Below are 18,545 nucleotides of genomic sequence, written 5' to 3'. Positions count from 1 at the left end.
TAGTAGTTTGGGGGGGGGTCTGTTTGGCAATCCATTTTCTTAAATCTGACTTTACCTCTCAGAAGAAATGCATCTTGGTCCGCTGGGATTCACGCAGGTAAGCTAAATTCCAGACAGCCTTTTAGAATCAAGTCGTCTTCCGGGCTTCACCTCAAGCAACTAGGGAGGGAATGCAGATGCCTAGAGTCAAAGCTGCCTCGTGCCTGACCTTTAATAAAATAAAAATATAGGGCTTGGCCCAGGGCATAGAAGAGTTTTAGGAGTCAGAACTTCAAGTTCAGTGTTGTGGAATCACATCAAGGCAGTCCTTAAATATTCAGAGAAGCTTTCATTAAACAGGGAGCTATTTTAGGTCTTGAGTAAGGCAATGATGAGCAGGAAGGGGTCATTTAGAAAGACTGGTCTAAGAGTAATGTGCAAAATGTCAGTAATGTGCAAAATGTAATTTATGACAGAAGATTGTGATGTTACCCAAATATTGAGGTGCTTGTTTACTTTCCTAGCCTCTGGTGCTGGGTTCTGGTTTATGAGATGTGGACACGAGTGATAGCCCTTAAAAATATCCTAAAATACCTATCACTTTCGTGATAACCTTAGAGGTAACATGTTCTAAATGACGAGGATCGAGGAAGACAGACTGCCTCACATCAGATTTTATGTGAGACAGGAATCTTCAGCTGGGGACTTACTTATTATGGCACTTAGCACACCCCAGTTCAACAATGAAGAGGGAAGAATTCAAATTAGGAAATGACTACCACAGTAATGGGAGCCTGAGAGGATAAAGGTGTAGGCTAGACAGAAAATTCAGAGAAAGGATGTACATCCAAGAGGTGTTTTAAATAGAGAGAACTTGGTAAGTAGAGAAGTCATTAATTCAGATAAATATTTATTGAGCACCTATTATGTGCAAGGCACTGTGTGAGATGCAAAGACACATAAGTCATGCCTCCAAGTGCTTACAATCTAGTTGAGGAGATAATAGATGTACAGAAATTATTAAACAAACCATATAGCATAATGCTTAAGAGAAGAGACTTTGAAGGTAGACTTGTACTCAAGGATTAGCTTCACCTTTCACTAGCTGTGTCACTTTGGGCAAATTATTTAAAACCTCTCAACTTTAGCTTTCTCATCTGTAAAATGAAGATAGTAACAGTACCTACTTCTACTTCATAGGGCTGGTGAGAGGACCAATAATCTACTCTTTGTCAAACTCTCCGCTGAGTGCTTACCCCATAATAAGCGCTCAATAAGTGCTAGCTAGTAGTAGTAGTAGTACTCGTAGTAGTAGCAGTAGTAGTAGAAAGGAACCTAAAAGCTGCGACACAAAGAACAAGGTCGGTGCCCAAAATAGCTCCCAGAGAAAGAGACGCAGCTACAGAAAGAACTGTTCAGGAAACAACAGTGCTGCTCCAATTTTGCCTTCCCTCCTGTTCGAGCCTCCAGTTATTAAAGTGCAGTGATACCTGGGGCCTCAGACAAGAAGTGTGTCTGAGGATCACCTCCTAACATTTATCCTGTTGTCTGACAAACTTCCGCACAATGTTGACCCTCTAGAGTCACATCTTAACTTCCGGCATCCCTCATCAGTTCTATGACCCGGTAGGTAGAGAATGTTTATTCTGTAGTAGCCAGAATAGGTAGAATGCTCAAAGAATGGATTTGCTTATGATGGGGAAGACCTGTCTTGAATTTCCGTGGAGGTCCTTTGACTAAAGCTTTTACCCAACTCAGTCTATTCCTTGTTTGGCATAACGCCGTTGATGTTGAATAACGGACGATTTAGAACTGAACACTTTCCCACACACGCTGCATTCAAAGGGTTTCTCTCCGGTATGCACCCTCTGATGTCTGGTAAGCCGGCATCTCTGGCTAAAGGCTTTCCCACATTCGGTGCACTCGTATGGCTTGTCTCCAGTGTGAATCTTCTGATGCTGCGTAAGAGATGAGCGGTCAAAGAAAGCTTTCCCACACTCGCTGCACTGATAGTGAGGCTCTCCAGTGTGAGCCTTCTGATGTCTGTTCAGTGATGAGACACCGTAGAAGGCTTTCCCACACTCATTACATTCATAAGGCTTCCTGCCAGTGTGGATGAGCTGATGTCGAGTAAGAATACTTTTCTGGCTAAAGGCTTTCCCACACTGAGTACATTCATACGGGCTTTCTCCGGTATGGATTCTCTGGTGTCGCGTAAGGGATGAACGGTCAAAGAAGGCTTTTCCACACTCACTGCATTTAAAGGGCTTCTCTCCAGTATGAATTCGCTGATGCACAGTTAGGGACGACCGGTCGAAAAAGGCCTTCCCACACGCGTTGCATTCGTAGGGGCTCTCCCCAGTGTGAGACATCAGGTGTCTACTGAGACTGCTCCTGTGACTGAAGGCCTTCCCACATTCGTGACAGTCATAGGGCTTCTCTCCAGTGTGAGTCCTCTGGTGCCGGATAAGGGATGAGTGGTCAAAAAAGGTCTTCCCACAGTGGCTGCATTCCTGGTCTCTCTCTTTAGTGAGAATTTTCTTGAGAGGAGTAGACCCTTGCTGCAAGCTTTCCTTCTGGCAAAGGGACTTCTTACAGGCCTGGACGGCAGGGCTCTCCTTCCCTGCTTCCGGCTCACCCTCCAGTGCATGGGCTTCAAATTTAGGACACACAGGAACTTCTCCAAGCTTTCCCCTCGCTGTTCCTTCTGATTCTTCTTCTGAAGCACCATGAACCTCAGGCTTAGTCGCCCAGTCTGGAACGGACAGAAAATACAGCTGCAGTTTCTTTCCTGGGCTCGGAAATACTACAGCACAAAGAAGAGATGGTACAGTAAATCTGAACAGTAGTGCACGGTGACCGGCCTGCTGGCTCCCACACACAGTTGTTTGCGCTGGGAAAAGCCTGAGACTTGGAAAGGGAACAGAACTGACAGTGGACAGCTCAGAAGAGAGAAGACTTTCCACTGGGAGTGTGGCCAGGATAATTAGGAGAGTATGTGAAGTGAGAGGTTGGGGGGATGGTGAACAACAGGAATAGCAAAGTGTGAATGGGCAACATGACAGATCTGACAGAATAATAACGTTTGGTGGATAGAGATGAGTAACACTTTCAGGTGTGGAGAAAAAGATGAAAGCTGGTGGGTGACAGAGAATAAACACTAAAGCAGAAGATGTGAATGTGAGAAAAACGTGGTACCCAAGCCTCCTTCCCACACACCCAAATAACAACCACAAAACAGAACTCTGCTCTGCCCTCTTCATACACAGTTACCTAGAGAGACATTCTCTGGACATTCTCTCTCCTCAGATCTGTGAAGATCAACTATCCAAGGCTCATCCCCTCTCTTCAACTGAAAAATGACATCAGGTCGAGGAACTGGAAGTCCTGCTCAGGGAGAAGGAGACAAGCCACGTATGTGATGAAAATACGCAACTATTCCAAAGCTTAAACCCAAACTCTAAGTCTTTCTGAGAGAAAATGGAAAGGCAGAAGGTGCACGCCAGGAAGGCAGAATACAAAGTAAAGCACAAGGATGTGGGAAGCTCAGAATGGAGGTGAAGACTGAGGTTCTAAAAAGGAACAAGTAGCACTTGGTCAAAAAGTTGATCAAATCCATTTGAATTAATGTGTTTATTCTCCCCGCTGAAGTGAATGGGATGTCATAGCTTTAGCACTGGTAGGATGCTGGGAAAGAGTCCCGGGCTCAGGGAAGATAAGAATGAAAACAGATCATCTTGAGTAAAAACGTGTAATTTTGTTTGTTGGTTTACCCTTTAGTGTTAAGCTTTTATTTACACAGTGGGTCATGTTCGTTGTAGGAAAACTAGAGGTAAGGAGAAACAAAAAGAAAAATCACCTTTTGTACTTTGTATTCATTTTTTCCTTCTATTCATTTTGAAACTGAAAGATACCTATACATACATTCTGTTAAAAACTGGGTTATAAAATAATGCTGATTTATACACTTGATTTTTGTCACATAATAAACCTAAAATATCATTTTATTTCAATTAGCACAGATCTACGTCACAACTTTAATGGCTACATGATGTTAATTGTATGGAATAATCTAATTTACTTTATCTCCTGCTGACAGACATTCAGGCTGTTTTTACTGTTTTGCTATTAACAGACAATGATGTGATGAACATTTTTGTGTCCCTGGGGCTGCTGATCCTATTATTTGCTTGGGATGAATTTCCACAAGTCAATCTATCCATTTTTGGTTATTTAAGGAAATAGAATCCATCCTAGAAGTGGTCTTGAAGTCTAAACTTCCCTTGTATGGAGGCCCCCAACTTGGGAAAGAGAAACACTTTCTTATTGGGTCCAAGGATCACCTATGTGGTTGTATGCTGATCATCTGCTGACCCATTGGCCACATCCATTGCCTCCCTGTGGCTTCCTGTTTCTGATCTTAGGAATTTTATTTTCCCCAATATTTCATCCCACCAAAGTCTGTGACAAAGACTCAGCAGTCTCCCTTAGTGCTCCCTGAACATTCTATCCTGTTTTTCCTCTTTGGCCTATTTAAATTCTTGACCTGCCTCATATAAAATCTGCAGTGTGACTCCTTTGACTCCCACCTGCTGCTTGTTTTACACCTGTTTCTGAATCTGCATGCTCTCTCAGTCTCTTATTCTGGAAGCTCCTGAGAGTTTGTCATGACGTAGAGAAGCCCAACCTTTACTTCTCACGAATATCTCACACCAGCATTCTTTTTTTTTTTTTTTTTTTTTTTTTTTTTAAGTAAGCTCTACACCCAATGTGGGGCTTAAACTCACAACCCAGAGACCAAGATCGCACGCTCTACCGACTGAGCCAGCCGGGCGCCTCTATCAGCAGTCATTCTTGATTTTCCCTTTGTCACACAAGTCTCTATAACTGCAAAGTGCCTTCTGTGGGCCTCTCTCTAAGACTGCACTTAAGATAAATATTCAAAATCAAACACCTTTCTAGTGACCTACTCTGAGGCACAGCCTTGTATTTCTACACCCACACTGGAAACACTTCTCTCTCCCCTCCTCTGCTTGTCTGAGGAGAAATTTTCTCTCAACAAGATGGCGCCCTCAGTCCTCTGGATGGAGCTGACTGATGAGCTGGGGGAGGAATTGGACATACGTAACTCAGCTTCGTCTGTTTGCCCTCCCCCCTCTGGAGAGGGGCTCCTCTGTATTGTAGGGACAGGCTGCTGAGCAAGGGAGGCTGGGGCTGTACAACCTGCCAATGGCTCAGAAAGCAATTCTGACCCATGCTGAGGTTCCAGATTAAGAAGCCCACTGTTGCTATACACCTACGCCATACCTTCTACTCCTCTACCTAGTCTCTCAGTGCTTCAGAACTCAGGAGGGAGAAGTATCATTTATTGGCCCCTCAAACCCCCACTAACACAGTACAGAGTCTAACTTCTTATGGGAAGCTCTCCTTACCCAATGAGACAATGATCTTATAGTTTTCCAGCATCACCTCCTTGTAGAGGTCCCTCTGAATAGGGACTAGATGCCTCCACTCTTCATCTGTGAAAATCACGGCCACATCTTCGAATGTTACTGATTCCTGGAAACACAATCACATTGTCCCTTACTCATAACCCTTCTCTTTATATGGACCAGACAAAACAGTTATAAAGATGACAGCCCTGAGGTTGTGGAAGGAGGATAAGTGAAATGGTTCTGAGAAAGTAGGGCTTTGAAGCACTTGGGGGAAATTGGCATAATTCCCTGAGGCATGAAGTTCTTGGTCATACTTCTTATATTCACAGCTAAGCCTGTGAATTTTAGGGGCTCTTTTTTCATACTTACAGATAATTTCCAAGAACAGAACAAAGAATGCCTATGTACCCTTCACCCAGCTTCCCCAAATGTTAACATTTTCCGTATTTGCTTTATCCTTCTGTCTCTCTCAGTATATACACATTCTCCTATCTTTTTCCTGAACTCCTTGAGAGTAACTTACAAACACGATGCCTCTTTACTCATATTTTGTTCATATTTTGTAAAAACAAGGATATTCTCTTATATAATCACAGTATAATTATGAAAGTCAAATAAATATCATTGATATCATACTATAATCTACAACCTTATTCAAATTCCACCAATTACCTGTGTGTGTTTTTATTTAACAAATCATTTAAATGATGGTGTTGATTAGGTTGTCCTTCGGATCCCCTCATTTCATGCTAATGCTCTGTGACTATATAAGACTGCATCTTTTTTTTTTTAAGATTTTTTTTATTCATTTATTTGACAGAGAGACAGCAAGAGAGGGAACACAAGCAGGGGGAGTGGGAGAGGAAGAAGCAGGCTCCCAGAGGAGGAACCTGATGTGGGGCTCGATCCCAGAACGCCGGATCATGCCCTGAGCTGAACGCAGATGCTTAACGACTGAGCCTCCCAGACGCCCCAAGACTGCATCTTTAACCCCAATCCTAAAACCCCAGATGAGTCTCCAGTGTGCCTGCTGTAGCTCTAAGCCAGAGCATAGAATTCAAAACTCTGGGTCCGTGGGCAGATGGGGCAAGCCCCGTATCTCTACCCACTCTCTCTCTTCGGGACTCTTCACCTCACTGAGGGCCTCTTCAGCAAGTGTCATATTCCCCAGCCTAACCCAACACTTCCTGGAATACTTGGGGTCTGCTCTCAGATGGATGAACTGAAGGGAAGTCAGGACTAGAACTGTTCCCCAAACCATCCAAGCCGACATGTACCATCATTTTTTAGGCAAAAGCTCTCAGAGCCAAGGCCATGGTGGCCTTGTGCCTGGTGACAAGCTAATGGGCATATGTTCAAAGCAAGAAAAGGTCACTGAAGGATACCACAAGTCAAATGGGAAAGATGCATTCCCTCCAGAGCCATTCATTCACCTGGCGAGGTTTGACTGATGAAGCTCAGGGACAGAGAGAGAAAAGTGGTTACACTCTGGGGACTCACAGAGTATTTCAGACATACAAAGTCCACCTCACCTGGCATCTGGCAATTGGAGACACAGCAGCCATTCCCTCCTGTGTGCTCTCCTTGTAGAAAAGGGTAGAGTCCTAATAAGGAAGAGGTAGGGGATGAGAAAGACAGTATGAGAAAGACCAGTCTTGGTTTGTAGTTTTCTGACCCATAAAGCAAGAAATCTCCAAACACCAGTGAGTTATATACCCATTCTCTTCCTTAATGCCCTACAAAAAGTGAAGGCAAAACAAAGCAAGGGCAGGAACAACCCCACCCCAACCCAGAATTGGAGTGAAAGGCCACTGATATTGCTATTCAGGACACAAGGGGGTGGTTTGACCGTGATCCCAGAGAAAGAGTTTTGTTCCTGGGAATCAAGAACATATGAAGCTTCTGCTGTATTTATAAGTTCACATTCAATATTGCCCTGATGGTGACCAGATAAAAAGTCTGAGACGTTTTATATATGCTTTAAGGGGAAAATACCCCATTTGCAACCCTGTGCTAAAGGAGCAGCCCTTGGGCAGCCACGTTTTGTTCCACATGACGCTGTGTCTCATTCCTGGAGCCAGGATGACGTAGGCCTCAAGGAGGCAATGCACGGGCTGGCCAGCAGACTGAGATGTGATCAAGCTCGAAAAGGTGAAAGTGAACTAAGAAATGTCAGGACAACAGGTGGGCGATGAGCTAAAAGGCTATCATGAGAGATGGAAGTAGCCACAAGGATCAGGGGAGCCAAAGTTCGCAGGAAGCAGAACTCATGAGTCTGTGGGAGGCGTGACCTGGTAAGACCAGACACGGGCTGGGGGAAGAACAGCCTGGTCGCTTTAGTGGTGAAGCATTGGAGCAAAGACCTAAGAGTTTTTTACTGGCTTTGAAGTCCCTCAATTCATGCAGTACCACCCCTGGGCTCCCATTCGCATTTAGACCAGCCTTATTTATTCTTGGATTGACATAACACTCTAGCCTTCTTAGATTTGGTGTGAATCCTATCACTAAATCCTATCACCCCTTTACTTGAGTTAGCTGATTAGGTCTCAGTTTCCCACAGTCAAGAGTCTAATTAAACACAGTTAAGTCAAGCATTTCCAGGATTCATGAGTGGGATGGGAAGTGTGGTCCTGGGAAAAATGAGGCAAAGAGGTGGCCGATTACTCTCCTGCAGTCAAGAGCGTAAGTGTATTGATCCTTACTATTCACTCATCCATCCATCCCCCCAACATTTATTCAGCACCAACTATTTACACCAAACACAAAAGCTTTAGGACACTGTCCTTGTCCTCCAAAAGCTTATAGCTTAGAACATAGGAAAAACAGAGGCGCCTGGGTGGCTCAGTTGTTAAGCGTCTGCCTTCAGCTCAGGGCGTGATCCCGGAGTTCTGGGATCGAGCCCCACATCAGGCTCCTCCGCTGGGAGCCTGCTTCTTCCTCTCCCACTCCCCCTGCTTGTGTTCCCTCTCTCGCTGGCTGTCTCTCTTTGTCAAATAAATAAATAAAGTCTTAAAAAAAAAAAAAAGAACATAGGAAAAACAAGTAACCCAAATAACATGTCACTACAGGATGGATATGTACCATAAAGAGATACCCACAACAAACTATGAGAGTCCATCAGAGGCTTGCCTCACTCAGGAGGCTGTAGGCTCCTTGGCAGAAACGGGATATAAGGTAAGTTTTGATTTGGGGGAAGTGGAACATTCTAGGCAGGAAAAATACCAAGTTTTTAAAAAACGAGGAGGTGGGTCTTTCATGGAAAAGACTAACAACTGTAACTACTTTAGAATGGCAGAGGTCTAGGCTGTGAGCAGTGCTGTGGGGAAGTAGACAGAGACCAGCTAGATCAAGGACAGCTTTGTATGGTCCCATACATGGAAGAGGGACCACAGGCGTGGAGATCACTGAAGAATTTAAACATGGAAGTGTTATCATCAGATTTGTGTTTTAGAAAGATCACGGCAATCTCTATATAGGGCCTTGGAATATACATACTCTTTGGTTCACCAAATCTCTCCTAGGAGGTTGTCCTAAGTAATAAGTGAGAATATCCTTAGTTATCATTAACACTAAGCTTTATTGAGTGCTACATGGGCTAACTTTTTTTTTTATTAAAGATTTTATTTATTTATTTGGCAGAGAGTGAGACAGCACAAGCAGGCAGAGCAGCAGAAGGAGAGGGAGAAACAGGCTCGGGGCTCGATCCCAGGACTCTGGGATCATGACTTGAGCCGAAGGCAGACACTTAACCATCTGAGCCACTCAGGCGCTACATGGGCTAACTTTATTATAAGCACTTTCCCTGTATTATCTCATTTAATCCTTATAGTACAGGAAAAATTTGAAATACCCTAAGTTTCTAAAACAGGAGATATGATTAAATGATTTGTGATCTAGCCCCTTCATATACCATAATACCATTTAATATCATATTAATAATAACCAGCATTTATTATTTGCTATTTACCAGGCACTGTACTAAGGACTCTTTTTTTATTTTTTTAAGAATTTATTTATTTGAGACAGAGAGCACACAAGCAGGGGGAAGAGCAGAGGGAGAAGGACAAGCAGATTCTCTGCTGAGCAGGGAGCCTAATGTGGGGCTCAATCCCACAACCCTGAGATCATGACCTGAGCTGAAATCAAGAGTCAGACGCTTAACTGACTGAGCCAACTAGGCGCCCCAACTAAGCACTCTTTCTCAGGATAACTTAATTCCATATTCATAAATCAATAAGGTAGGTACAATTTTACGCATTAGGAAAGTTAAGGTTTATAAGAAGCTGAGGTAGAACTTGAACCCAGGTCTGCCAGTTTTAAACCTCTATGCTATAATGTGATTTTTATTTTCATGAAAAAATAGCCACACGGATAACAGACCAATGGACTAGAATAAAAAATCCCCCAACATATCCAAACATGTAGGGAAACTTGATATACAACTGAGCTGGTATTACAAATCACTGAGGAAAAGATCATTAGTGATAAACTGCAAACGGCTTACATGTTCATCAGAAGGATAAATTGTTATTTTATGTGTGTGAACTTACATGTATTGGAATATTACACATTATGATGAATGAAGTAGAGTCTTGTGCTAATAATAAATCACAAAAATATAATTACTGAGCAAAAAATAAGGAAGTTTTAGAATTACTGTGTAATGTCTATATAAAATTTAAAAACAGGTCAGGGCACCTGGATGGCTCAGTCGGGTAAGCCTCCGACTCTTGATTTTGGCTCAGGTCATGATCTTATGGCCATGATCTCAGGGTCATGAGGTTGAGCCCTGTGTCAGGCTCCAAGCTCAGTGGGGAGTCTGCTTGAGATTCTCTCCCTCCCTCTCCCTCTGCTCCTCCCCACCAAGCTCACACTTTCTCTCCCTCAAATAAATTTATCTTAAAAAAAAAACCACTTAAAAACAGGTAAATAAAATCTACAAAAATCTATATGGGACAATAAGTACCAAATCATGAGTTATCTCTGGGAAGGGAGGGATATGGAATTGGGACAGATAATCAGGAGAGTTCAACTTTGTAATGTGTTAAAATTTGTTGTTAAACAAATTCACAAATATTAAGTGAAGAATGCACATTTAAAATTACTTATTTGTGTATGCACATATGTATAGAAAAAAGACTGAGAGAATATATACTAAAATGTAAGTGGAATTTGAGTGGTGGCATTACAAGTGGTTTTATTCTATTTCTAATAATTCTTTATATTCTGATTTTTGCTTTTATGAGTATGTATTTACTTTGGTGCACAAGAAAAATAAGAGGAAAGAATGGGGGTATACAGAAAAGTTACAGCAGACCCGTGAGAGCTATTCTTAGAAAGGTCTACTTGCAAGGTTAGCCCTTGGCTGGGGTCTGGGAACTTCAATTTTGGGAGGGTTCCCTAAGAGAGAAGGGTGGTCCATTAGGCCTAAACTATTTGAGCAAGCATAGTGGTTTATGCTGAACACTTGCTTTCCTGCTAGAGGGTCTGGAATTTTGGTACGTGTTAGGCAGAGGGTGCCTACCTGACTAGGCCTCAATAAAAAAAACTTGGGCTCTGAGTCTCTAACGAGCTTTTGTGAATTGGAACATCACATGCATGTTGTTGCATTTTCATTGCTGGAGAGGATGTGTTTAGTGTGACCCTTCATGGCAGGGAGAGAGCACAAGAAAGCCTGCATATGGATTCCTCCAGACTCTACCTATGTCTTCCCTGTATGACCTAGCTGTACATCCTTGTAAGATCATGGTCATAATCTTAGCCATGAATGCAACTACAGGTTGAGCCCCATGTCCTTCCAGCAAATCCCTGAATGTGGGGTGATCTTGGGGACCTTTGACACAGGTAGCCATGCCATTCTGGGTAGCTAGAGCAGAATGGGACTAGAGAAGAGCAAGAATGGAGGTGAGGAGACCAGTGAAGAATCTCACAATTAAATAAGGAAAAATGATGAAAAAGTGAACAGAAGTAGTGGCAGCAGAAATGGACAGAAGGGGAACTACTGTAAAGAAATGAAGAACAGGGATGCCTGGGTGGCTCAGCGGGTTAAGCATCTGTTTTTGGCTCAGGTCATGACCCGGGGTCCTGGCATCCAGTCCCACATCAGGCTCCTTGCTCCTCAGGGAGCCTTCTTCTTCCTCTGCCTGCAGCTCCCCCTGCTTGTGCTCTTTCTCTGTGGCAAATAAATAAAATCTTAAAAAAAAAAAAAGATATGAAGAACAGACAACAGACTGACTGCAAGTGGAGGCTGAGGGTGATGGAAGAAGCAAGGATGACTTCCAGGTCACTCATCTGAACAATGGTGTGCACAATGGTACCATTCCTGGACATGAGCAACAGAGAAGGAGGTCTGGAGGGAAAGCTAATGAGTACAGTTTGGAATATTTAGAGTTTGAGCTGTTCCCACATCTTTGGATTAGGAAAAATCAGATGATTCTGGCTTCCACTGGCTAAGTTACAAAAATTATTATTGCTAAATGAAATAGTTTGAATTTTGAAAGACCATGAGTTCCATACTCAAAATAGAAAAATTTATATATTTTAAAAATGGTTGTAATACAAAGAGGGAAATGTTTATGCCTTTAGTAATATAAACAAATGCTTTGTTTTTTTCTATTAATTGTATGACGATTCACAAAGTATAGTTGTATCCTTCGGATATATACTTGTGTCCATTCACGTAAGCATGAAAAAAGAAACCTAGAGAATGGGGATAAACCAAGGAATCCCAGAATCAGGAACTACAAACCCCAAACAGACTAATCAGTACTGGGCAGAGGAAGAAAGAGCATGAGCTCCTAATAATTAATCAACTTCGGATTCTTTCTTTTTTCTTTTTAAGATTTTATTTATTTATTTGAGAGAGAGTGCGAGCGAGAGCGCACAAGTAGGGGGAAGAAGGGCAGAGGGACAAGCAGACTCCCTGCTGAATGTGGAGCCCGACATGGGACTGGATCCCAGGACCCCGAGATCATGACCTGAGCTGAAGTCAGATGCTTAACCAACTGAGCCACCCAGGTGCCCCTCAACTTCAGCTTCTAAAGAGGGAAAGTAACCATGCAGACTTAATCCTTCCTCCCTTAGGAGATGAACCAACTATTTTGTCTTATTAATTATGAGATACTAATAAGGTTAAGTTTTCAAAAACACCAAAAGACCAGCTCAATATATATTTAGTAGACAATGGGTTACTGAACACTGGCCAAGCAAAGCTTTAAAAGAATACTACCTTGAGGGTGAACACCAGTTTGCAAAAATGTTTAAAACCTATGCAAAAGGTAAAAACTTAAAAAACAAACTTCCTGGAAAAACATGTTTAGTGGAGAGATTGGGATCTGAATCTTGTTAGAAGGAGGGAGAGTGATATATACACAAATGGAAACAAAAAAGACATCATCAGTAGCCTGCAAGCTGTGTTGTTTAAGACAGTATTCTTTCCCTTGCTTGTCAAGATTCCTCCATTCCCAGGAGGGTCTTCAAACATTACTCTTGGGCCCTAGTAAGTAGTCCAAATTAGTATTTAGAGATACAGGAGAGTATCGTTATTAGACGTACAGACTCTGGCAGACTGCCTGAAATAAAATTCCAGCTCTGCCTCTTACTACCTGTATGATCTCAGGCAAGGTTCTCAACCTCTGTCTCGGTTTACCCATCTGTAAAATTAGAATAACGGAAGCACCTATCTCATAGTTATTGTGATACTTAAGTAGAATACACATAAAGCATACAGAATAACATGCTACATGTTAGCATTAGCTGAAAGTCCTGTTATAATCTTAGGAAAGTAGAAATAATGAAAATATTAATTACAATGAAAATATTAATTACAAAATATTAATTACAATTAACACAATGTGTTGTTGCTGTTTTAGAGTACGTTTGAGTGTTAGTAATAACTTTGGAATCAAAGTATTTGAATATGTTGTCTAAAGCATTTGAGCTTTTCGCACAAATCAGTGGAACTACCTCTAAAATTATAGTTGAAACTGCTCAATGTTTATCCCTAACGACAATTTTCAAAGTTTTGTTTATTGGATTATGACTTCATAAAGTGACCACTGAACACATTACAAATGATGCTGAGCATAAAAGCTCCCCAGCCATTAAGTAACCAGTGCTCAAGGTGCTCATTATCCGTGGGATCCCTGCCAGGCTGACTTCCCTCCCCTGGCAGTGCTTCGGTAGGCTCTGTGATACTCAAGGCTCCCCAGATCCACCAAATCCACATGGAGTCACTTCTGTTTTCTCTTGTCCTATTCCTGATTCTGAGTATTTCTGGAGAAAAAAACCTCTTCAAATTCTTATTCTAGATCTTCAAATGAACCCTTGCTTAGAAACCTTTTACTGTTAACAACCTTGCTCCACAGCTGTTCCAAAACTCCATGGCTACCATTCAATTTCAGAACACACTCACAAGAGTGAGTTCCAAAGGAGACAGTTTGTGTGGTAAAAAGCATTCCACCGGCATTTAATTATTAACTGTGAAGGCTTGGGCAGATTACTTAAGCTAAACGTTGACCTCCAGTTGTTTAATACCTACTTCACAGAGTTATAAATAGTAAATGAACAGTTAATGTAAAGCATTTATCTTACAGTCTGTTCAATAAATGAAAATTGCTTTCCTTTCTACTGCGCAACACCAACCCATTCACCCACTCATTCATCCTGCTATTCAACAAATACGTCCAAGTACCTGCTCTGTGGTTGGTAGCATAGGGTGTGAGGACGTCAAAACAGAAATGTCTCCGTCTTGGGGTCTTTACTTGACCGTCCTCTGTCTGTGTCCTACTTCCTTTTCCACTACTGTTGCCTCTCAGAATCTGCTCTAAGTGACTGCAAATTTTGATTTAGGCATTCTGCCAGCACCTCAAAACATCTTCCTCTATGCAACTCCCCAATTAACCCCTCTCCCTAGCTTGACATTTCTATTATTTTCCCAGATGCCCCCAATTCAAACTTTTACCTTGCTCTCTTTCTCCCCAAATCTAGTTAGCCACCAGGTCCTTCTGACCCTTCTTCTGCACTGTCATTTTTATCCTTTCCCATCACTGACACCGTTAGTTCAGGTCTGTAACAACTTGTATCAGGATTACTATGCATTCTTAACTGGCTCCCTGCCACTAGTCCCTTTCTCTCTCTAGTCCTGCACGTTACCTCTAGAATTACTGTTCCCAAATAGTTTTATTCCCGTCAGTCTTCAGATCAGAACTAAGCAATCCACTCTGCCTCCTGTGTTTTGTTCTGATCCTCTGGGTCCTTATGCCAGCGTACTTTTCTCCACACTTGTCTCCCACTACTCCTTGACAATTCACTCCAGTTAAAATCAGCTCCCTCTCAAATTTGCCTAATGCTTTGCTACCTCCTTCCTGTCTTTTCTTCCACCTCAAATCCTACCTCCTCCATGAAAGGCCCCGCCTCATCAAGGCCCCGCCTCATCAAGGCTCCTAGCAACTAAAGAATGATATTAAAACATTCGTTTTACCATTCATTCCTCTGAACTAAGAAAAGATTGTGCATGACGTTGACAGCTGAAACAGACACATTAGGCATATAGGTAGCTTTAATTACTGGTTTAATGGATAACCATATATGTCAAGCCAAGTGCTTTAAGGACTGCATCTCAGACTCAATTCGCGAATATCCTTTTTAAAAACATAAAATCATAGATATCTTAGAGATGTAGTTACTCTTAGAATTAAACTTGTCAATAAGCTAAATCGTAACCATCGGTTTCAACAATGGATTCCAACCAGCTTAAAAGTTAAACTGCCATGGTTAAAATTTTTAAAAGGTTCAATGATGTAGTCTAAAAAATGATGTATCTATCCTTAAATGAGGGCCTCGTACGGAGGCCCAAGACTGGGAACTAACCGATACAATCTGAGACTTTTTCTGAGAAAGAGGGAGGGGGCGGAGTCTGCGTCCCCACAGATTTAGTGTCAATTCCACCCCTATTTATTAAACACCCATTAGGGGAAGGAGGACGAGAGGAGCGGAGAAAGGTTCCAAACTTCCAACCTGAAAGTTGGGATCTGGTATATAGTGGGTGTATGCTGAAAGATCACTCTTGACAGTGCCCATACTCCACGGAACACACACACACACCGGGGACGAGGAGCAACCTTCCGTCCTCACCTCTCCGAGCTGGGACGTACACACACGTACACACACACTCATACACTCTCTCTGCAGTCTCTCTCTGCAGGCTGGCTCCGCCCGCATCACCCCTTTCGACTCCCACAGCACCTCCCCTAAGTTCTCAGTGTCCCCTTCTCTCGGCCGCTGCGCTCACTCCGCATCTCGAAATCAAACACCCGCAGCCCTCACCTCCCGCACAGAGTGCTCGGGACCCAGGAAGACGGCGCCTCTTCAAGTCGGGAAAGCAATGCGCCTGCGCAAAGGCTCTGACGTCTGCGCTTCCAACGCTCGGGCTTCTCACAGACTCCAACCCCCAGAAGTCTCAGTGGTCGGCGCGCTCCAATATGAAATTCTGCGCAAGCGCATGCTTCTGGGAAAGGGGCTGACGGCTCTAAAGTGAGTCGGTCACAGCGTTCCGGTTGCTGTGGCCTGGTGAGGGAACGTTTGTGGATGTAGGGGAGACTTATAGGAGGGCCCTGGAAGTACTGCCTACGTGTGATGTCGCGTCCCTCCAGTCCTCCGATGGAAGGGCCCTCGGAAGGAAATGTGTCTGATCTTTGGGGCCGGTCCCTACCCTTGGTTTTCACCGCCGGAAGACCGAGAGCGACGAGTCTCCCGGCGCTTGGAAGAGGCTTTTTTCTGCTTCAGCTTGTCCACTTTCAGGGATTTGGTTCCGAAATTTGGGTCGGAGAAACGCAGAATTTTGTTCTAGGACGAGGCTGGGCCTGAGGCAGTGTATGTGCACATTTTGCGCCGGAAGAGGAGAGCCCAGGATACACGTCTGTTTAACTGGGCAGCCGGCAGACTTCGACGGTTTGAGCGCACACCAGCCTGCCTGCCTTGGTACTGCTGGAAGGGCGCTAGTTGGAGACATCGTAGGGATTCGCATCCTTGGCTGCATGTCGGAATCACCTGAAGAGCTTTGGACACATTGATACGTGGGGTCCACTCTGAGGAGAGAGAGTTTACAAAGATCTTCAGGTGATTCTAATGTGCTGCTAAAGCTAAGAACCCCCGAGCTAGAGCTTCAGAGAACGCTGTAGATTACAAGAATATGATAAAATACTACTTCGGGAACAAGTCTACACTTCCACTCAAAAAACCTAGAATGCCTACCATAGGCAAGGCATTGCTACAAATATAAATAAGACACAGTTACTTCCCCAGACGATCTCACGGTCCAAAAGAAAAACCAGAATGTAAAAGCATTACAACACAGTGCAGTATGTTCTATATGTCACATTGGAGACACTGGGGGGGGGGGGCGGTACAACCAGGAAGCAATTAACTATGGCTGAGAAAGTTAGGAAAGGCCTATAAAAGTTACAGTCCTATAACTGGTCCATTTGAAAAAGAATACTTACTTTATTAAGAAGAAAGAAGGGGCGCCTGGGTGGCTCAGTTGGTTAAGCTTTGGACTCTTGATCTGGGCTCAGGTCATGATCTCAGGGTCCTGAGATCAAACCCCAAGTTGGGCTCTGTGATCAGAGAATCTGCTTGGGATTCTCTCCCTCTGCTGCCCCCAAATAAATAAAGAAAATCTTTTCAAAAAGTGCAATCTATGCAGAGTGAATAGCACCTGCAAAGATATAGACTAGGGGGTAAAAGTGCAAAAAATTAGTAGCAAGATGAGTGGCCAGTAGGTATTCAGGGGCTGACAACCATAATGTGGGGCTGGACTGGGGACAGTTTTGTACTGTAGTAATGGTTTGGACCTTCCAGGATTAGGACTTGATTGAAGTCATGATGTATAAGACAAATATTTTCTTGCTGTTCCCTCCTGTGTGATGTTGTTGTTAATTTATTTAGCCTTATACTGAGGGTGGAAACTGCATATGATCAGAAGCTGGTGATGGGGTGGGAGGGAAATTATTCAGGCACAACTTCACACTACCTGAAAAAACTGCTGCTTTTAATACCCAGGTCTGATTCCAGATTAGAATGGCTTTCTACTTCTACATTTTTTTGTAATACCTTCTTTCAAAACGACCACCGTCGGGGCATCTTTAGTCCACCCTCAATGACTGCATATTCCTGAGCCCTAATTGTGAACAGGTTTCCGTTTGTGCTGTACTGTGGGGCTCTCAACCCAGGAAAGTTGGAGGTTGTGTGATGATGGATGCCTGAGCACATAGGGGACCTGTAGAAAAATCTGTGCTTCAGTTCTGCCTTTCAAAAGCACCTTCACATTTTTGTTTTTTATAATTAGCTTAAAATAGGGTAAGCCATCTCCTTCAGGCTAATTTGATTTAAAGATGCTCTTGTTACCTGCTCTTCCTCTGGGTAAACTAAGTTTTTAAATATTGTTCCTAAAATCTGATGTTTCCCGTTTTTTTCTCTCCATCTTCCATGGTAATAGAATTTTAGCTGGGCATATGTTTAAAGAGTACATTTCTCTGCAGCTAGATGTGGTCAAGTGTTCCGGTAAATAGGATGTAAATGGATGTGCTGTATAGCTCCTTAGAACAGCCTTCCTTACAGGGCAGCTGGAGTCAGGAGTACAAAGGAATGAACTATTGATCCCCATGACGACACAGATGAACCTCAAGGGTTTTATGCTGAGTAATAGGAGCCACTCTCAAAAGGCTACATACTATATAATCCTGTTTATATGACATTCTGGAAAAGGCAAAACTATGGGGACAGAACAGTGGCCACACTGGGTTGGAATGGGAGAAATGTTTGACTACAAAGGAGCAGCAAGAGGGAATGTTGGGGGTAATGCACAAACTTATCAGGTTGCTGGGAACCAGAGCTACCCTAACAGTAGTTGACATCAAGTAGCACATGAGAGCACTCTGGAAAAGGGGACATCCATGTTAAGCTATTGATTAACTCTCGTGGGTAACAAATGTGCATTGTGACATGGGCCTCTGGATCACGCTCTGTCCTGAATTTAAGAGGACCGAAATTTCAGACACTGTAGCAGGGCAATGCCAAAAGGCACATCAGGGACAGATGGCGCCCCTCAAGATAATCTGAAGCAGTTCCATT

At 43.2% G+C, this 18,545-nt stretch overlaps 1 protein-coding gene across 2 annotated transcripts; it reads right to left on the bottom strand.

Moving 5' to 3' along the window:
• Positions 1-683: 683 nt before the first annotated feature.
• Positions 684-16,795, bottom strand: LOC148109692 (uncharacterized). Of its 2 annotated transcripts, XM_087863692.1 has the most exons (5): positions 15,741-16,793; positions 6,947-7,018; positions 5,412-5,538; positions 3,253-3,366; positions 684-2,734 (listed from the first exon to the last, which is right to left on the bottom strand). In XM_087863692.1, exons 2-5 carry the CDS (start codon positions 6,977-6,979, stop codon positions 1,734-1,736), a joined length of 1,275 nt encoding a protein of 424 aa, XP_087719818.1. In that variant the 5' UTR covers positions 6,980-7,018; positions 15,741-16,793; the 3' UTR covers positions 684-1,733. The 2 variants fall into 2 exon arrangements, with proteins under 2 accessions (XP_087719818.1, XP_087719819.1); XM_087863693.1 differs by lacking the exon at positions 3,253-3,366 and having other exon boundaries at positions 15,741-16,795.
• Positions 16,796-18,545: the final 1,750 nt, after the last annotated feature.

The sequence above is a fragment of the Ursus americanus genome, chromosome 7 (assembly GCF_024610735.1).
Source record: "Ursus americanus isolate L20-20 chromosome 7, mUrsAme1.1.p, whole genome shotgun sequence".
Taxonomy (NCBI): Eukaryota; Metazoa; Chordata; class Mammalia; order Carnivora; family Ursidae; genus Ursus; species Ursus americanus.
This window is presented reverse-complemented; position numbering and strand designations above follow the sequence as displayed.

Bases quoted from the DNA above. Each gene is read 5' to 3' on its own strand.
- LOC148109692 (XM_087863692.1), bottom strand. From the start codon at position 6,979: ATGGCTGCTGTGTCTCCAATTGCCAGATGCCAG. The intron at 3,367-5,411 runs GTAAGGAGAGCT...CTCCCTGAGCAG, and splicing joins TAAGATCATTGTCTCATTGG to GACTTCCAGTTCCTCGACCT. The intron at 2,735-3,252 runs GTAACTGTGTAT...TGTCCGTTCCAG, and splicing joins TCCAGAGAATGTCTCTCTAG to ACTGGGCGACTAAGCCTGAG.